The sequence below is a fragment of the Epinephelus lanceolatus genome, chromosome 5 (genome assembly GCF_041903045.1).
Source record: "Epinephelus lanceolatus isolate andai-2023 chromosome 5, ASM4190304v1, whole genome shotgun sequence".
Classification (NCBI taxonomy): Eukaryota; Metazoa; Chordata; class Actinopteri; order Perciformes; family Serranidae; genus Epinephelus; species Epinephelus lanceolatus.
The window spans coordinates 38906332-38924443 of record NC_135738.1 but is presented as its reverse complement, the minus strand read 5'-3'; the positions used below and the strand labels follow the sequence as shown (position 1 = coordinate 38924443).

General features: G+C 40.3%; 2 protein-coding genes across 4 annotated transcripts in view; one reads left to right on the top strand and one right to left on the bottom strand.

Moving 5' to 3' along the window:
• Nucleotides 1-2937, bottom strand: part of nlrc5 (NLR family, CARD domain containing 5) — a 58831-nt gene extending 55894 nt beyond the window's left edge. For 2 of the 3 annotated variants that reach the window (XM_033635812.2, XM_078168211.1), the window contains exons 1-2: nucleotides 2838-2937; nucleotides 627-955 (exon numbers count right to left, since the gene is read on the bottom strand). In XM_033635812.2, coding sequence (XP_033491703.2) covers nucleotides 627-939 — 313 coding nt within the window. In that variant the 5' untranslated portion in view covers nucleotides 940-955; nucleotides 2838-2937. Of the gene's footprint in view, nucleotides 1-626; nucleotides 956-2677; nucleotides 2809-2837 lie in introns of those variants that run through there. The other variant, XM_078168210.1, reaches the window with a different exon arrangement.
• Nucleotides 2938-6214: 3277 nt separating this feature from the next.
• Nucleotides 6215-17935, top strand: LOC117262772 (myosin heavy chain, fast skeletal muscle-like). The gene is made up of 41 exons (XM_078168208.1): nucleotides 6215-6278; nucleotides 6530-6572; nucleotides 7219-7440; nucleotides 7515-7658; nucleotides 7751-7907; nucleotides 7993-8020; nucleotides 8108-8207; nucleotides 8317-8409; nucleotides 8500-8563; nucleotides 8636-8734; nucleotides 8830-8933; nucleotides 9059-9197; nucleotides 9310-9428; nucleotides 9716-9865; nucleotides 9966-10136; nucleotides 10228-10528; nucleotides 10660-10733; nucleotides 10829-10916; nucleotides 11038-11155; nucleotides 11239-11362; nucleotides 11979-12115; nucleotides 12202-12457; nucleotides 12546-12788; nucleotides 12873-13049; nucleotides 13130-13275; nucleotides 13367-13457; nucleotides 13562-13951; nucleotides 14048-14174; nucleotides 14262-14380; nucleotides 14466-14662; nucleotides 14986-15169; nucleotides 15281-15446; nucleotides 15557-15681; nucleotides 15784-16092; nucleotides 16179-16382; nucleotides 16488-16613; nucleotides 16697-16867; nucleotides 16952-17056; nucleotides 17156-17251; nucleotides 17489-17620; nucleotides 17830-17935. The coding sequence occupies exons 3-41, from the start codon at nucleotides 7234-7236 to the stop codon at nucleotides 17848-17850; spliced, it is 5802 nt and encodes a 1933-aa protein (XP_078024334.1). The 5' UTR covers nucleotides 6215-6278; nucleotides 6530-6572; nucleotides 7219-7233; the 3' UTR covers nucleotides 17851-17935.
• The last annotated feature ends 177 nt before the right edge of the window (nucleotides 17936-18112 follow it).

The following is an 18112-nucleotide window of genomic DNA, read 5'->3' as shown; positions in this document are numbered from 1 at the left end:
AAGTAGTTAATTAAAGGGAAATTTCGGTTTATTTCAACCTGTCTCCTATCGTCCTAAATTTGTTTCAAGTGACTAGCGACATAAAAATAATAGTTAGCATGTTAGCCGTTAGCCTAGATACAGCCAGGGCACATAGTAGCGTCAGACCTGTTAAAACGTAAGTGAACGGGCAACCTTCAAGTGCAAAGTTAGTCCACTAAACAAGCTTTTTTTCCACAAAGACCGCCTCATATCGTTAGGATAAATGTCGGAGAACATATAGAAAATGAAATGTAAACGTGTTGTCTTACCTTACCGGTGTGGTGCCATGTTTGTTTACCATTTAGCTCAGCTTTCCAAAGCTCTGCTGAAATATTGCGAGAACAAGCAGCAATCTCATACCCTGCCTGAAATCACTATGTTGCAGGCCGTAATCTGAAGTGTTACCTGTCATTTTTGTTAAGTTATCCTTTACTACACATACACATTAAGTTTTATTTGACATCATTTCTCTCTTGAATGGACTGTCCTTAAAACACTAAGCTATCTTTTCCCTAAACCTTGAATGAAACTAAACATAATGACTGCACTGAAGCCACTTAACCACTCAAGCATTACTTGTCAAAATAACATCATTTTGTACTCACTATTTGCATATCCAGCTATTGACATGAGCCTTGACTCCAGGTGCATGGGGATGTTCTCGCACAACATACACATGCTCTGGAGAAAGCTGCGGCAATCTGTAGCGTTGGCCACCCTGAAGTACTCCAACATGGCTTTGATTTGTTCTGTTGTGGGAGCCAGGTTGATGTTCCATCTAGCATCACTCGGCATCATTTGACATAGCTCCATTATGATCGCTGGTGACTGACTGCTAATGATGTGGAGCAGTTCTGAGGATTCCTGAGCCAAGACGAGGTTGACATTTTCATCGTCAGGGTCAACTTCCTTATCCATGGTCAGACTCCATCAGCTGACAAACAAACACGCAAACATGAACACAAGCACACATTCGTAAACTCACACAATCACAATCTCAATCTCACGTCATAGACAGCTTTAACTGAGGAAAAAATACAACAAAATAAAACTAATGGAGAGCCACCTACATTTTTGTAGGATTTCTGTTAGTCAGAAAAATGTAAGCATACATACTTTAAACACTTACACCTCAGAGGACTATCAACCTAATGACCACAACCAACATCAGCATCACACAGAAAGCCATTGCTTGCAAAGTGGACACAGAGAAGCAGATTATGCCATTTCATGTAAAGGAGTTAAACACAGTGCTCCTTTTTTCAGTTAGTTAGCTAGTTTTTTTGATGGAACTTCATTAATAGCCTAAAGGTATTTCACCTTCTACAATGAGTTAATAGACATGTTCAAGAGTCACAAATGACTTAATGGTGGCTGCAGATTCCTGTGCATGTTCTGTGTTAATGTTGTAGCATTTGACAACGCTGACCATTCTATTCTCATAGGGAGACTTAAACAGTGGGCGGGTATTACTTTAATCGCTCTGCAGTGTTTTGTTTTTACATATAAACAACAGGAAACTTTTTGTCTCTGCTGATTTTCCTCAAGAACTCCTCAGTCAAAACATGGAATACCACAAGGATCAGTATTGGGACGTGTTCTGTTCACACTATACTGTGGCATATCCCCAAATGTAGGTCACTTCCGTCCTTCAGTAACAGAGAAAATCACACATGCTCTTATATCCTCCCGCCTTGATTGCTGTAATGCCTTGTTCACCCGCCTAAACAATGGAGCTACACGTAAGTTCCAAATTATTCAAAATTCAGCAGCTAGACTTTTCTCCAAAACAAAACAATCCTTACACATCACACCTATTTTGGCTTCCCTGCATTGACTTCCAGTCTCTTTAAGAATCCATTTTAATCACATACAAGGCTCTTAATGATCTGGCACAGGAGTAAATATTTGACAAAACAGGCCCCACAGGTCTGCTAGTCTAGGTCTTTTTGCCTGTTCAGTTCTGGCTCCTAGGCTCTCAAAGAGCCTTCCAATGAGCATCACCTGACTCTGTTCAAGTCTTAAAACCTACTTTTACATAATGTTTCTTCCTAGCAGTTAACAGACTTATTGTGTATGGTGTGTACATATTTGCAGCCATATATGTGTTTGAGTGTATATGTAGGTGTGTGTATGTATGTGCTCATGTTTTATAAATCTCACTCTTGTATTGTATTTTCTTAACCTTGGAAAGCACTTAATGCTTTCAGCTCAAAAAATCTCCTGCAAATAAAGACATGTTCACTATCATTTAGCACTAAAACGTTTCACACACTTGCTCTGGTTGGTTTTAAATATATGTAATTAACTTACCATTATTGTATAGGCCCATTTTCTTGGGTTTTGTTTTATATTTTTGTTCAATTAAGATCAGTGTGACTATCAAATAATGTTGTCAATTAAAAAAAAACGAGGGTAAATTCAGCTAATTATAGTAATTACGAAAGAGGCACCTGAGATAACTGTGCTTAAGTCGACCCGAAATGTCGAACATACACTCGTTTGCGCAGCACCCTATAATGCCTTATTTTTTCAGTAGATAGCTCGTGCGCACAGGTTATATTTCATCACTTTTTGACGGCCATAAAGCTTAATGTCCTCAGTGTACATTAACTGTCCCAAAACAAGCCCATGAGGACAGAAAGAGTGCTTTTACCTGATGCCCTCCAGCCGAGGTCATTTAAGGTAACGAGCATCGCAGTGTGCCGAGTCTTTAACCTGCAGGGAGCTCTACAGAAACAAGGCTGCACTAAATGGTGAAGGTCCTATTCGTTTAAAAGTTAACTAATACCTATATAGGGAAAAAAGGCACTCACCAACAATTGTCGTCGTAGACCGCATATCTCTGCAGCCAGGGTATCTCTTATTTAAAAACAAAACCAAAGGCAGGGGATTTAGTTTTGGTTTCGTTTTCGCGCAGCAACTCAGATTCAAATAATAGCGGCAAGGCAGTCATTGTGCCCGGAGGCAGAGAGAGAGAGACACACACACACAGCATGCCTGTGTCAGTGACTACAAATTTAGGAAAGTATTTCACTGAAGAATGTGGGTTTCTGGCGGTGAGCGACATTTTGTTGTTCACAGCTCAGCCCACATCAAACAAGCACACGTGTGTGCTGCTGGGCTGAAAGACCTGTGGCTCCAGGTTTCATGAAAGCAAGTGTGTAAACAAGGATCAGACAGAGCTCGTGGTTAGGGTCACATGTGCCATTGCGTGGACTGATGTATGAGTTACGTCCTGCATTTGAATCAGGTTTAATTTACCATAATGGTAAGCATTGCATTAATTCGTAACAGCTAGGTGGAAAAAGCCAATGCTTAGTGACCAGCAAAGAGTCACGAACATGTTCAAGCACTAACTGGCGTCTGCATGTGCCTTGTAGGTTACTGTTTTGCTGCAGAGCCCCAGTCCACTTAAATCCACTGCAGAAAGTGTGGGGCTCTTGATTTTAGCTATGACTCAAAACGCAGAATAATACACAACCGTGGCTGTGATCTGATTTCAATCAGTCTGAGATTCTGAGAGATAACCTGTTATGATCTCTTTATTTGCCATGATCCAGAAAACCTGGACTTAATGGTAGCCTACCTGTAGCAATATACTATTGATTTCAAGTATTTTAATTTATCATAGAAGCGCCTCTGATCTATGTTCCTTGAGAAACATATTTTCTGCAATGCTCAATGCAAAAAGATGATCTGTAAGTGCTCTCAGGGAGACAGAGCAATCAAGGTGCCCCATCATTCTGCTCCTTTCCGCTCATCCCTTGGTGAGCTGCAGTCGCTTTTTATCCTCATTTTTTAGACACAAATAGATTACAGCACAAGTGGTTGAAGCGTTTCTACACTATGCTATCTCAATTTGGTAACTAGTCAGCAGGCTGGCTTTTTACAGAAGCTTCAACAACTGTCTTGTGCCTCAAATGTCTCACCCCCACCACACCACCCAACCTCTGACCTCCCAACCTGTCTTTTCCCTCTCAGTACTCCCGACACCTATCTAATTTCATTGAGCATGCGAAATGCAGCACGCGAAATGTTAGGTGAGCTTACATAAAAATAATAAAAACAAAAACATCAGCATGTTTATTACAAAAACAAATGATTTATGGACTTGCTCTCAGCGCAGGTAGACTGTTGAACAAGATGAGCATATAATGCCCATCTCTTTTGTTTTTTTAACTTCTAGTGGGACACCACTGGCAGCCACCACATACTTTAATTAGTTAATTAGCTAATTTTGTCACTTAAGACTTTGTTTTTAAAAGTTAATTTCTGAACACAGTAATTATTTCAGTCAAGAATTCAAAAAGCGGTCAACAAATCATTGTGTTTGGTAAGCATTAATGAATAGCAGAGCAAAATTGTAACTTTGACCTTTTTCTTTTCAAAGTAGCCAAAATAGCATGACTCTAACATCTGACCAAGTGAGGTAAACCCTGGAGTGGGAGGACTTGCCTGTGAGCCATCAATCAGCTTCATGCTCGCGCAACTGCCTGGGTGGGTAAACCATAACCTGAAAATCACAGCAAGTAATCTTAAACAGTATTTGATGAGAAACACGAATAAAAAACATTGTAGGAGTCAGTGTGTGTGTGTGTGTGTGTGTGTGTGTGACTGATTTTACCATCCCACCAAAACATTTAGTAAACATACTATTCAGTAAGATCTTAACAGAGACACAGTATTTCACTATTCTGTTTTTCTCTTCTCTGACGGAGCTTCAGTAGATTGTACATTTGTGTGAACATTACATTCACAGCATAGACAAACATATGTTCAATCCATTTCACATGATTGCATAACAGTTCACCAATAAAACACATTTTCTGACATCCAAGGTAAATCTCAAAGCAGTGCTGTGGCAATATTTTCTGTTAACAATTACAGTATGTCTTCTAATGTTTGGGGCTGTATTGCATATTGGTTCAAACATTATTTTTGCTTAATCAATATACAGTCAATCAATCCAGGGCGAGCTTTGTACCCTCCCACTCTTTGATGACATGAACACTTCCGTAACCTCACACAGCAACATTTAAAACTACTCAAATTACATGATGGAGTATGACAGAGGGGCCCTAACAAATGTGGCTCACAGAGAAATAACAAGTGTTCCTCATTGCACCCAAAGTTAGCTGACAACTGGCTCACTCTGACCGCTAAATACAACTCCCTCTGTAATATAGACTGAATGTCCTCTAAAAAGACACCATAGAGCTTGTAAAGCAATGACTGTATGTTTCAGGAGACAGCTACATTCCTGTATAATAGTGTTAAGTTAGTTAAGACAGCAATCATAAATGTGCAATTTATAAAGATAATTACATTCAATAAATGTTTTTGCTTACTTTGTGATTAAAGATATAACATAGTAAGTTATTTCTTGGTATGTTTACATGTGCACAATAAAGATCTCCATAATAATCCAATTTATGTGATAAAAATATTCTGATTATTCAGAAGAAAAGATTTTTATTGAGCTCAATACGGTTTCTTAGGATGCCTGCTGAACTTTTGGGTTGTGTGTGAGCAACATAAAGATTAATAATTATTAATTGACTAATTAATTAGTACATATTAGTTATAATCAAATAATGATTAATTATTCATTAATTAATGATTGGAAAATTGATTGTAACATCATGTCATGTCAAAACACGCACCAAAACTGCCGTGCCCCTAATCTGTTTCCAAAAAACAAAACCATCCTCTCATCTGCTCATCTCTACTCACCTGAGCACAAGCAAGTTTATTGAAGAAATTACCAAACAAGCTAAACCACAAAAAAGCAGGACTATAATGTCAGCTGTCATCTACCTCTCATGTAAGCCTATTTACTGTCTGACTGTCTGATATAAAATTTTAAATTCCTACTATAAATTTCAAATTTCACAGCATAGTCTAGCATTGAAGACTGTCAGTCAATCAATCAATCAGTCAATTATGAAACATCTTAAAGGTGACTTATAAGATGTGAGTTATAATATAACAGATCTCTGTTACAATAATTTTTAGCATTTTAACATATACATATGCATGTGTGTGTGTGTGTTAAGAAAAGAACTCAAAAGCTACTCCCAAATTTAGTACCAGCAAAATATTTCAAATGCTTCAAGACTCAGCTGTCATCCTTACCATATTTGGCATGTTAGTCTGCCTGAACCTTTGCTTTGTAAGCACACCAGACTGAATATAAGGGGTCCAAGGAGAGGCTCAGGGAGTGTGGTGGAAGACCAGTGAAGTTCCTGCTTGTGGTGAGGTGGTCTACTATTATGCATTGTACCATTTACATGTATTCCTCTTTTTTTAAAAGTAGTTTACAAAATATACTGTCATGTTAGACTGAAGGTATGTCTTAATATTCCATGCACTCTGTGCATCTTTGACACAGGATTAAATTTCTATTTTTTTTCCCATAACTTTACAATATAAATGTGTAGACAAAGTTCACACTTCATTTTTGATTATTTTTCCTGCACTAACTAATATATAATGTTTTCAATAGGTTTGTGGAATATAACATTCTTTTCACAAAGGGAAAGAGTAAGGTATGTACAACTTTTACTCTTGATTTTAACATATGTATAAATGTTGTGTGTTTAATCAGTAACCTCAGGTGTTGTGCATGCAATATGGACAAAACTAAAATAACAACTGGTGTTAATTGTAACAGGAATAAGCCAAGTCAATTTTATTTATATAGACCAATATCACAAATCACGAAATTTGCCTTAAGGGGCTTTACGATCTTTACGGCACAAGACACCGTCTGTCCTTAGAGCTTCAGACCACTTGAACGGGGAAAAATGGGAGAAAACTCATGCAACAGATGTTGTGTGTACAGAATAGACCAACAGTAAAAAAAAAACAAAAAAACTGCAGCATAGACAATCTCTGCTGTTGGTCTGAAAGGCTTTTATGAAGCAAAAGTAAAACATTATTTTGGTGTGAACATATTAGTTTAGTATAACACCAGGAACTTAAATCTTTTTTTTTAATTAGATTTTTAGAGGTGTTTTGCCTTTATTTGTTAGACCAGCTATAGCATGATGGGGGACAGACAGAAAGGGGGGATTGCATACCACTGTGGCAAGGACACAGCCTTTGTACAGAAGATGCATGCTCTACCAGGTGAGCTAGTGGATGCCCTGAAAACATAATTCTAAGATTGCTATTGTTTGATTTGCTACACAGACATAAGCCGCCACCATGAGTACAGACGCGGAGATGGCCATCTATGGCAAGGCTGCCATTTACCTCCGGAAGCCAGAAAAGGAGAGAATTGAGGCTCAAAACAAACCTTTTGATGCCAAGAGTGCCTGCTACGTGGCCGATGCCAAGGAGCTATATGTAAAGGCAACAATCCTCAAGAAAGATGCTGGTAAAGTCACTGTCAAAGTCCTGGACACTGAGGAGGTTGGTATCATCAGTCTGAGTAATCTGGGAATTCAGTATGATCAGTTCTGATTTTCACAAATGTTCTATTCCAGGAGAGGACAGTCAAAGAAGATGACGTCTCTCCAATGAACCCTCCCAAGTATGACAAGATTGAGGACATGGCCATGATGACCCATCTCAATGAAGCCTCTGTGCTGTATAACCTCAAAGAGCGTTATGCAGCATGGATGATCTACGTAAGACAATGTGCCTAATGACATAAGAGTATGGTTGGAAATACTTGACAGAAACATAGAGTTAACTGCTGAATCTCTGTGATCACTTTCAGACCTACTCTGGGTTGTTCTGTGCCACTGTGAACCCCTACAAGTGGCTCCCAGTGTACGATGCTGAAGTTGTAAGTGCCTACAGAGGCAAGAAGCGTATGGAGGCTCCACCCCACATCTTCTCTGTCTCTGACAACGCTTATCAGTTCATGCTTACTGGTAAGTCACTACCATAACAATGTCCAGTTTATATGAGGTTTCTGTTGCAGTAAAACATCATTAATTCTTGTGTTTTATTTAACAGATAGGGAGAACCAGTCTGTCTTGATCACGTAAGTTTGTCACATTTACATTGTCAACAATGTTTAACACAGTCAGATATCTTGTTCAGCTTCTTATAAGTCTGTGTCTATACCTAGTGGAGAATCTGGTGCTGGAAAGACTGTGAACACCAAGCGTGTCATCCAGTACTTTGCAACAATCTCAGTTGGTGGAGACAAAAAGAGGGACATGTCAAAGGTGTGTAACTCTGTAATGATCACAATTCAGTTATCTTTCAATACGACATATATTTCCTTGGGGGGAAATAAAGTCATTTTCTGATAGCAAGTTTAAACCTGGATTATAGGGGTCACTGGAGGATCAGATTATTGCAGCCAATCCCCTGCTGGAGGCCTACGGTAACGCCAAAACTGTGAGGAATGACAACTCCTCTCGTTTTGTAAGTATGGAGCGATTTCTATACATGAGACAGGTCTCGTTACAGATTGTCAGTGTCATGGGACAATAAAAATTCCTTTCTTCCAAACAGGGTAAATTCATCAGAATCCATTTTGGCACAACTGGCAAACTGGCTAGTGCTGATATTGAGACATGTAAGTAATAACACTCATATGAACGACTGGAATTGAGAATTGGCCAGGCTGTGACTTGAACAATATTTGTAGATCTGCTGGAGAAGTCTAGAGTGACATTCCAGCTTCCTGATGAAAGAGGCTACCACATCTTCTACCAGATGATGACCAACCACAAGCCTGAGCTGATTGGTAAGCAAACTGAGATTCTGCACAATGTGTAACCATATTACAACTTTTTTTATGAAACACATGTATTGACATTTTCACCCTTTTTTGATCTCCAGATTTGGCACTCATCACAACCAACCCCTATGACTTCCCCATGTGTAGCATGGGTCAGATCACTGTGGCCAGCATTGATGACAAAGTTGAGCTGGAAGCCACTGATGTGAGTGATCCCCACTTCAAAATGTTTAAATATATTTTGTGCATTAAATGTATCATCAAAAGTGCTTCTTCAGATGCAATTACTTACGTGATTATATTTTGTGTGGACACCTCTTTGGAATTTAGAATGCCATCGATATCCTGGGCTTCACCGGTGAAGAGAAGTCAAGTATCTACAAGATGACTGGTGCTGTGCTCCACCATGGTAACATGAAGTTCAAGCAGAAGCAGCGTGAGGAGCAGGCTGAGCCTGATGGCACAGAGGGTGAGTATTCAATGTCAGCTCACAGTGAACAGCTTGGAAACAACAGTGATGAAATTCTTAATAGCACTGGTTTCTCTTCATATCATGATGGATATCACTGAACTGTTTTCAGACGCTGACAAGGTTGCTTACTTGCTGGGTCTGAACTCAGCTGACATGCTGAAGGCTCTGTGCTATCCAAGAGTAAAGGTCGGAAATGAATTTGTCACCAAGGGACAGACTGTACCCCAGGTAAACAAGATATACAGGTATCTTTGTTTTAATTTACATGTAGCACATGTGTATCTATATTAGGAAAAATAAAACTGAGAAAACTGTTGGTCCCTCCTAGGTTTATAGCATCAAATGCAGTATGCAAGCTAGCTCTACTTATGATAATATCCATTTATGTCAAGAAATGACTGAGAAAAATACTGAATGATTTATCTCCTTACAACTTTAAAATATCTGTAATCCAGCATTTTACAAAATGGGTGGCTGTCTTAAATCAAATAACATTCTTGTTTTTTTTTTTTCAGGTGTTGAACTCAGTGAGTGCTCTGGCCAAGTCTATCTATGAGAGAATGTTCTTGTGGATGGTCATCCGTATCAACCAGACACTGGATACCAAACAAGCAAGACAGTTCTTCATTGGTGTCCTGGATATTGCTGGCTTTGAAATCTTTGATGTAAGCTTCATTTCCAACAAATCTGCAGCTGATTCTTTTCATGGCAGAATCATTCTTATTGCCTGCAAGAGACTATGCTGATTATTTTTCCCTCTCACAGTACAACACCTTGGAGCAGCTGTGCATCAACTTCACTAATGAGAAACTGCAACAGTTTTTCAATCACCACATGTTTGTCCTGGAGCAAGAGGAGTACAAGAAGGAGGGTATTATCTGGGAGTTCATTGACTTTGGCATGGATTTGGCTGCCTGCATTGAGCTGATTGAAAAGGTAATCACTTGATTTTGTGATTATATGTAGTTGTTCTCAATTTGACTTAATGTGTCACTTAATGACATACTTTTTCCAATGTTTTTTCAAGCCTATGGGCATCTTCTCCATCCTTGAAGAGGAGTGCATGTTCCCCAAGGCCACAGACACATCCTTCAAGAACAAGCTGTATGACCAGCATCTTGGCAAAAACAGAGCATTTGAAAAGCCAAAGCCCGCCAAGGGCAAGGCTGAGGCCCACTTCTCTCTGGTGCACTATGCTGGTACTGTGGACTACAATATCATTGGCTGGCTGGACAAGAACAAGGACCCACTGAATGATTCCGTTATCCAGCTGTACCAGAAATCCTCAGTGAAACTGCTGGCTATCCTGTATCCCCCCGTCGTTGAGGGTATGATAGTAACTACAGTAAACTAAAACCCATGTTGAGGTCAAAAATACTGTGTATTTTTAAATAACTGTAGCATGTGATCATATAAATTTTATGTCACATTCTAACAAAACATGTTTACCTATCAACAGAGTCCAGTGGTGGTGGCAAGAAGGGAGGCAAGAAGAAGGGTGGTTCTATGCAGACTGTGTCTTCACAGTTTAGAGTAAGGTTTAACATTGCGAACTTGTATATCTGATTACATACCCAAACTCACAATTGATGAACGTCATGCTAAGACTGATCATTTTGGATCTACAGGAGAACTTGGGCAAGCTGATGACTAACTTGAGGAGCACCCATCCTCACTTTGTGCGCTGCCTGATTCCCAATGAGTCAAAGACTCCAGGTACATAGAGAACATAATCTCAATAAAGTGTTTGAGGAGTGGTTATGGTCTATCATTATGGTTTACTTTATTTTAGAGACCATTTCTTCAAAGAAGTAATCTAGAAATGTCTGTTTTTCAGGCTTGATGGAGAACTTCCTGGTCATCCACCAGCTCAGGTGTAACGGTGTGCTGGAGGGTATCAGAATCTGCAGAAAAGGTTTCCCCAGCAGAATCCTCTATGCTGACTTCAAGCAGAGGTATCAGTGAATATTTCAACATAGTTTTGATGCAGATAATTAAAAGAAAATGCTCACACTGACCATTAACTCTCTCATAAAAGGTACAAAGTGCTGAATGCCAGTGTGATCCCTGAGGGTCAGTTCATTGACAACAAGAAAGCTTCAGAGAAGTTGCTTGGGTCAATTGATGTTAATCACGATGAGTACAGATTTGGACACACCAAGGTAGGGACTGTATTGTATTCTATACTTTAGTTTACGAACCAAGGATGGTCAGTCTATGTCTTTTTGTTTGTTTGTTAAAACATAGAGTACTTCTGAAACTTCTTACCCAATTTTTATTACTGGGATGGAAACCAGGTCATCAGCCAAGGACAAACAAAGGAAGAGAAACTGAGAAATTGCGCCATCACGTGGCCATTTAAAAAACAGTTTATATTTTGCCTTGTGCACTAAGTGATCCTGTAAAACTTGACAACATTCTGTCTATGGCTTCAGAAATACAAGGAATTTGAACAGTGATTTCAATGTCCGTAACATGGTTATTATAGGTGTGACTGGCTTGAAATTTGGGAAAATTCTGAAAAGTAAAAGTGCCCATACAGGACTGAAGTTTCGTCAACAAAGCCCAGCATCCATCAGATATTTAGCATGGTTGTCTTTCACCATCTACAGTATTTCGTTGCATATCCTAACCCTGATGCAGAATTTCTTAAAGGTTTCTTAATAATATTAGATATTTAGAAGATTGTGTGGGGTATAAGCTATCCAAGGCTGTTCTATTTTAATGTGTAGTGTATAGTGAAGACATATGGTACATTTTCATTTTGTCTTTGTTTAGGTGTTCTTCAAGGCTGGTCTGCTGGGTGTCCTTGAGGAGATGAGAGATGAAAAACTGGCATCTCTGGTAACCATGACTCAGGCTATGTGCCGGGGTTACCTCATGAGAACTGAGTTTGTGAAGATGACAGAAAGGAGGCATGTTGAAAACAGCAAATTTTGAATGCACAGTCATGGAATGAATAATGGGAAATGACATCCCTAACAGTAAATCTTTTCCACAGGGATGCCATATATACCATTCAGTACAATGTCCGCTCATTCATGAATGTGAAACACTGGCCATGGATGAAGGTGTACTACAAGATCAAGCCTCTGCTGAAGAGTGCTGAAACTGAGAAGGAGCTGGCAGCCATGAAGGAGAACTACGAGAAGATGACAAATGACTTGGCTGCTGCCCTGGCAAAGAAGAAGGAACTGGAGGAGAAGATGGTGTCCCTTCTGCAGGAGAAGAATGATCTGCAGCTGCAAGTGGCATCTGTAAGGAGGCTACACATCAACAGACAGTTGTGCTTTTTCAGGATTTCACTGTCAATGTGCTAACATGTTTTTTCTTAAAATTGATTAGGAATCAGAGAATCTGTCAGATGCTGAGGAGAGATGTGAGGGACTTATCAAGAGTAAGATTCAGCTGGAGGCCAAACTCAAAGAGACAACTGAGAGACTGGAGGATGAAGAGGAAATCAATGCTGAGCTCACTGCCAAGAAGAGAAAACTGGAGGATGAATGCTCTGAGCTCAAGAAGGATATTGATGACCTGGAGCTTACCTTGGCCAAAGTGGAGAAGGAGAAACACGCCACTGAGAACAAGGTTCCTAAATAATACTCTTTCCAGCAGATTAAGCAAAATTATGATGATTACCATTTATTGACAAAATCTTTCTCGCATACTTAGGTGAAGAACCTGACCGAGGAGATGGCCTCTCAGGATGAGAGCATTGCTAAGCTGACCAAGGAAAAGAAAGCCCTGCAAGAGGCTCATCAGCAGACTCTTGATGACCTACAGGCTGAGGAAGACAAAGTCAACACTCTGACCAAGGCCAAGACCAAGCTTGAGCAGCAAGTGGATGATGTAAGTGCACAACGTTGCTCAGAGTGGAAAGACAAGATTCTTCTTGAATGTGATGATTGAAAACTCATTATATTTCTCAGCTTGAGGGTTCTCTGGAGCAAGAGAAGAAGCTGCGTATGGACCTTGAGAGAGCCAAGAGGAAGCTTGAGGGTGATCTGAAATTGGCCCAGGAATCCATCATGGATCTTGAGAATGACAAGCAGCAGTCTGATGAGAAACTTAAAAAGTATATTTTTTTAATTTATCCAACAACCACTCAACAACCACATCCTGGGGGACTGCTTGAACTCTGTCTACTCTTTCTGCTACTTTCACAGGAAGGACTTTGAAATCAGTCAACTCCTGAGCAAGATTGAAGATGAGCAGTCAATGGGTGCTCAGCTCCAGAAGAAGATTAAGGAGCTTCAGGTGACATATTGTGCTACAAAAAACATCACTGCATAGTTTACATTTCCTGTGTTGTGTAGTAAAAGTGGAAGTTTACTGAAAGACATTACACCTACATTCAACAGGCCCGTATTGAGGAACTGGAGGAGGAGATTGAGGCTGAGCGTGCTGCTCGTGCCAAGGTTGAGAAGCAGAGAGCTGACCTCTCCAGGGAACTTGAGGAGATCAGCGAGAGGTTGGAAGAGGCCGGTGGTGCTACTGCTGCTCAGATTGAGATGAACAAGAAGCGTGAAGCTGAGTTCCAGAAGCTCCGTCGTGACCTTGAGGAGTCCACTCTGCAGCACGAAGCCACTGCTGCTGCTCTTCGCAAGAAGCAGGCTGACAGCGTTGCTGAGCTGGGAGAGCAGATCGACAACCTCCAGCGTGTTAAGCAGAAGCTTGAGAAGGAAAAGAGTGAATACAAGATGGAGATTGACGACCTCTCCAGCAACATGGAGGCTGTTGCTAAAGCAAAGGTTCACATGCTATTTTAATACCCAAATTAGTAAATTTGGTAATTAATATTACGAATAAAATCTGATCACTGATCTCATCTCTCTTTTCCTCATCAGGGAAATCTTGAAAAAATGTGCCGCACTCTTGAGGACCAACTTAGCGAACTGAAGACCAAGAATGATGAAAATATCCGTCAAATCAATGACACAAGTGCACAGAAAGCACGTCTCCTGACAGAAAATGGTATCTACAAGTTATCAGTGAATGATCTGTTGTGTGTCATTGAGAAACATAACACAAACTAATGTATCATGGCATCTCTTACACAAGGTGAGTTCAGCCGTCAAATCGAGGAGAAAGAAGCGCTTGTCTCCCAGCTGACCAGAGGCAAACAGGCCTTCACACAGCAGATTGAGGAGCTGAAGAGACAGATTGAGGAGGAGGTTAAGGTAGGAAACTGTTCAGGAAGTGTGTATTGGTATATATGTTTGAGATTAAGGAATTTTGTATATTCAATAATATTTTTTACACCAGGCCAAGAATGCTCTTGCCCATGGCCTGCAATCAGCCCGTCATGACTGTGATCTGCTGAGGGAGCAGTTTGAGGAGGAGCAGGAGGCCAAGGCTGAGCTGCAGCGTGGAATGTCCAAGGCCAACAGTGAGGTGGCACAGTGGAGAACTAAGTATGAAACTGATGCTATCCAGCGCACTGAGGAGCTTGAGGAAGCCAAGTGAGTAACATTCAAACATTAAAATGGCCAGTTCGAAAGCATAACATTTTAGTAAAACTTCAATGACATCTGTATCGCTTGTTTCAATACCTGCATTAAAATGAATGTATATAAAATATTTTTGTTGTTTTTTTTTGTCTGTGTTTGTTCACTATTCTACTCTCTAGGGGCACACATTTTTCATTACAGCACTGCTTTCACATGTCAATCTAGGTTCCCTAAATATGTTATTATTTATGTCACTTTTATGCAAAAATAACTGGAAAAAGTAACTGTAACTTAAAGAATTTCACTGAGAGACAAATCATTCCCTCTTCAAACAGGAAGAAGCTGGCTCAGCGCCTTCAGGAGGCTGAGGAGCAGATTGAGGCAGTGAACTCAAAGTGCGCCTCTCTTGAGAAGACCAAACAGAGGCTCCAGAGTGAGGTGGAGGATCTCATGATTGATGTGGAGAGGGCCAATGGGCTGGCTGCCAACCTGGACAAGAAGCAGAGGAACTTTGACAAGGTAGCATTGTTTACTTTATATGGCTCAGCCATACAAACAATGAAAAAGACACTTTCATTTGTCTTTATATTGCTGTGTAACAATCTGAACTGCATTAATTGTGTTATTCAGGTGTTGGCTGAGTGGAAACAGAAGTACGAGGAGGGCCAGGCAGAGCTTGAGGGAGCACAGAAGGAGGCTCGTTCTCTTAGCACTGAGCTGTTCAAGATGAAGAACTCCTATGAGGAAGCTCTGGATCAGCTGGAGACCATGAAGCGTGAAAACAAGAACCTGCAGCGTGAGTTCTACATTATCTAACAGTTACACTGTACTCACTGTACTTTTGGAATAAAGTCTTTATATTCTACATTTTAAGGCTTAACGATTTACACTTGTATCTATCTGCAGAGGAGATCTCAGATCTGACTGAACAGATTGGTGAGACTGGCAAGAGCATCCATGAGCTGGAGAAGTCCAAGAAGCAGGTGGAGACAGAGAAGGCTGAAATCCAGACAGCTCTTGAAGAGGCTGAGGTACTTTTTTTAAGAGATCTGAAAAACATTCTAAATCAGCGACAAATATATTATTAAAGGTTTGAAAGCAGAGATGGACGTTTCGTTCTTTGATATCATCAGGGAACTCTGGAACACGAGGAGTCTAAGATCCTGCGTGTCCAGCTGGAGCTCAACCAGATTAAGGGTGAGGTGGACAGGAAGCTGGCAGAGAAAGATGAGGAGATGGAGCAGATCAAGAGGAACAGCCAGAGGGTGATTGACTCCATGCAGAGCACTCTGGATTCTGAGGTCAGGAGCAGGAATGATGCCCTGAGAATCAAGAAGAAGATGGAAGGAGACCTGAATGAGATGGAGATTCAGCTCAGCCACGCCAATCGCCAGGCTGCTGAGTCCCAGAAGCAACTGAGAAATGTTCAGGCGCAGCTGAAGGTACTGTAAGACACAGAGCTGTTGCACAGACTGTGGTCAGTGACGGAAACATTTATGTGAACATTTTCCTGATATTTTTCCACTAGGATGCGCAACTGCACCTTGATGATGCTGTCAGAGCCCAGGAGGACCTCAAGGAACAAGCTGCTATGGTGGATCGTAGGAACGGTCTCATGATAGCTGAAATTGAGGAACTCAGAGCTGCTCTGGAACAGACAGAGAGAAGTCGCAAAGTTGCTGAACAGGAGCTGGTGGACGCCAGTGAGCGTGTTGGACTTCTGCACTCTCAGGTGAACAAACCCAGTCATTTATTCAATAATTTATTAAGCTAATGAGATTTAAAATAACCTGAAAATCAGGCATGTGATGACTCAAGTGCCTAAATCGTTTTTTAGAACACAAGCCTTCTGAACACCAAGAAGAAGCTTGAGGCTGACCTGGTCCAGGTCCAGGGAGAAGTGGATGACACTGTTCAGGAAGCAAGGAATGCAGAGGAGAAGGCCAAGAAGGCCATCACTGATGTAGGTTTAAACTTCATTTGTTCATAAGCCAATGTATTTTTTTCATCACATTTCTAATTAATGTTTTATGCTGTATTCTCTAGGCTGCTATGATGGCTGAGGAGCTGAAGAAGGAGCAGGATACCAGTGCTCACCTGGAGAGGATGAAGAAGAACCTGGAGGTCGCTGTCAAGGACCTGCAGCACCGCCTGGATGAGGCTGAGAACCTGGCCATGAAGGGTGGAAAGAAGCAGCTCCAGAAACTTGAGACGAGGGTAAGAAAGTCATGTTGAGATTTTTGCAGTTGAACAAATGTAAGAAAACATATGGAATCTAAATATTCTATGAATTTTATGAAGGTGCGTGAGCTGGAGGGAGAGGTGGAGGCTGAGCAGAGACGTGGAGCAGATGCTGTTAAGGGTGTCCGCAAATATGAGAGGAGAGTAAAGGAACTCACCTATCAGGTACGGTCACTTTGATATTTAACAAGTACAGTACAACATTATCTAATCTTGTTACCATTAAAAATATTTTAACATGCAAATCTGTATTTTCTATTACAGACTGAAGAGGACAAGAAAAACATTACCAGGCTGCAGGATCTGGTTGATAAGTTGCAGCTCAAGGTGAAGGCCTACAAGAGGCAGGCTGAGGAGGCGGTAAGGACAAAACATTTATATTTGATAATATGTCATAGTTAGTGAATTCAATGTGTTGGAAAAGATTGCTGCACACTGACATCTATGCAGTGTTTTACTTTTTTCAGAGCGTTTGGTCTATCAAACCTTCATTAAAGCATAGTTCTGTATCTGTACTTGATGTACGATCATTTCATGTGCAGTAGACCAATGGACTTTTTTAAACATTTAAACATTTTTTTCTGTTTTGTATTTCAGGAGGAGCAGGCCAATGTTCATCTGTCCAAGTGCAGGAAGATCCAGCATGAGCTGGAAGAGGCTGAGGAGCGTGCTGATATTGCAGAGTCCCAGGTCAACAAACTGAGAGCAAAGAGCCGTGATACTGGCAAGGTAATTATGTCAATTTAGTGAAAAATAACAATTATAATTCTTTGACATATACAGTATCAGTCAGTTTGTTAGAGCATATTCTTTACAGTATTATATTCACCTTACCAACCATCAGGTTTAGATTATATAAAATGAACTGATGTACGTTATTGTCACCTAAAGCTATTCAAACTCACGCAAACAATTTATCTGTTTTTTTTTTTTTACAGGGAAAAGAAGCAGCTGAGTAAAGCGCGCTGAGTGTTTCACCACGATGAATCATATAATATGATACAATTCATGATGAAACAATAAAGATTAAGCTGTTTATCTTAACTTCTGCCTGTAATACTTTCATCTCTTTGCTTTCCATGAAAGGTAGTTGGTGTGAGATTTGAAAAAACCTTTAAATACAAGGATCATACTAAAAACAAAAGGTACAATGGTTTTACAATGATTAATTAATGCAGGCAATATTTTTTGCATAACATAGAATAATATGTTTTATAACAC

Bases quoted from the DNA above. Each gene is read 5' to 3' on its own strand.
- LOC117262772 (XM_078168208.1), top strand. From the start codon at position 7,234: ATGAGTACAGACGCGGAGATGGCCATCTATGGCAAGGCTGCCATTTAC. The intron at 9,429-9,715 runs GTAAACAAGATA...TTTTTTTTTCAG, and splicing joins AGGGACAGACTGTACCCCAG to GTGTTGAACTCAGTGAGTGC. The intron at 17,252-17,488 runs GTAAGGACAAAA...TTTGTATTTCAG, and splicing joins AGAGGCAGGCTGAGGAGGCG to GAGGAGCAGGCCAATGTTCA.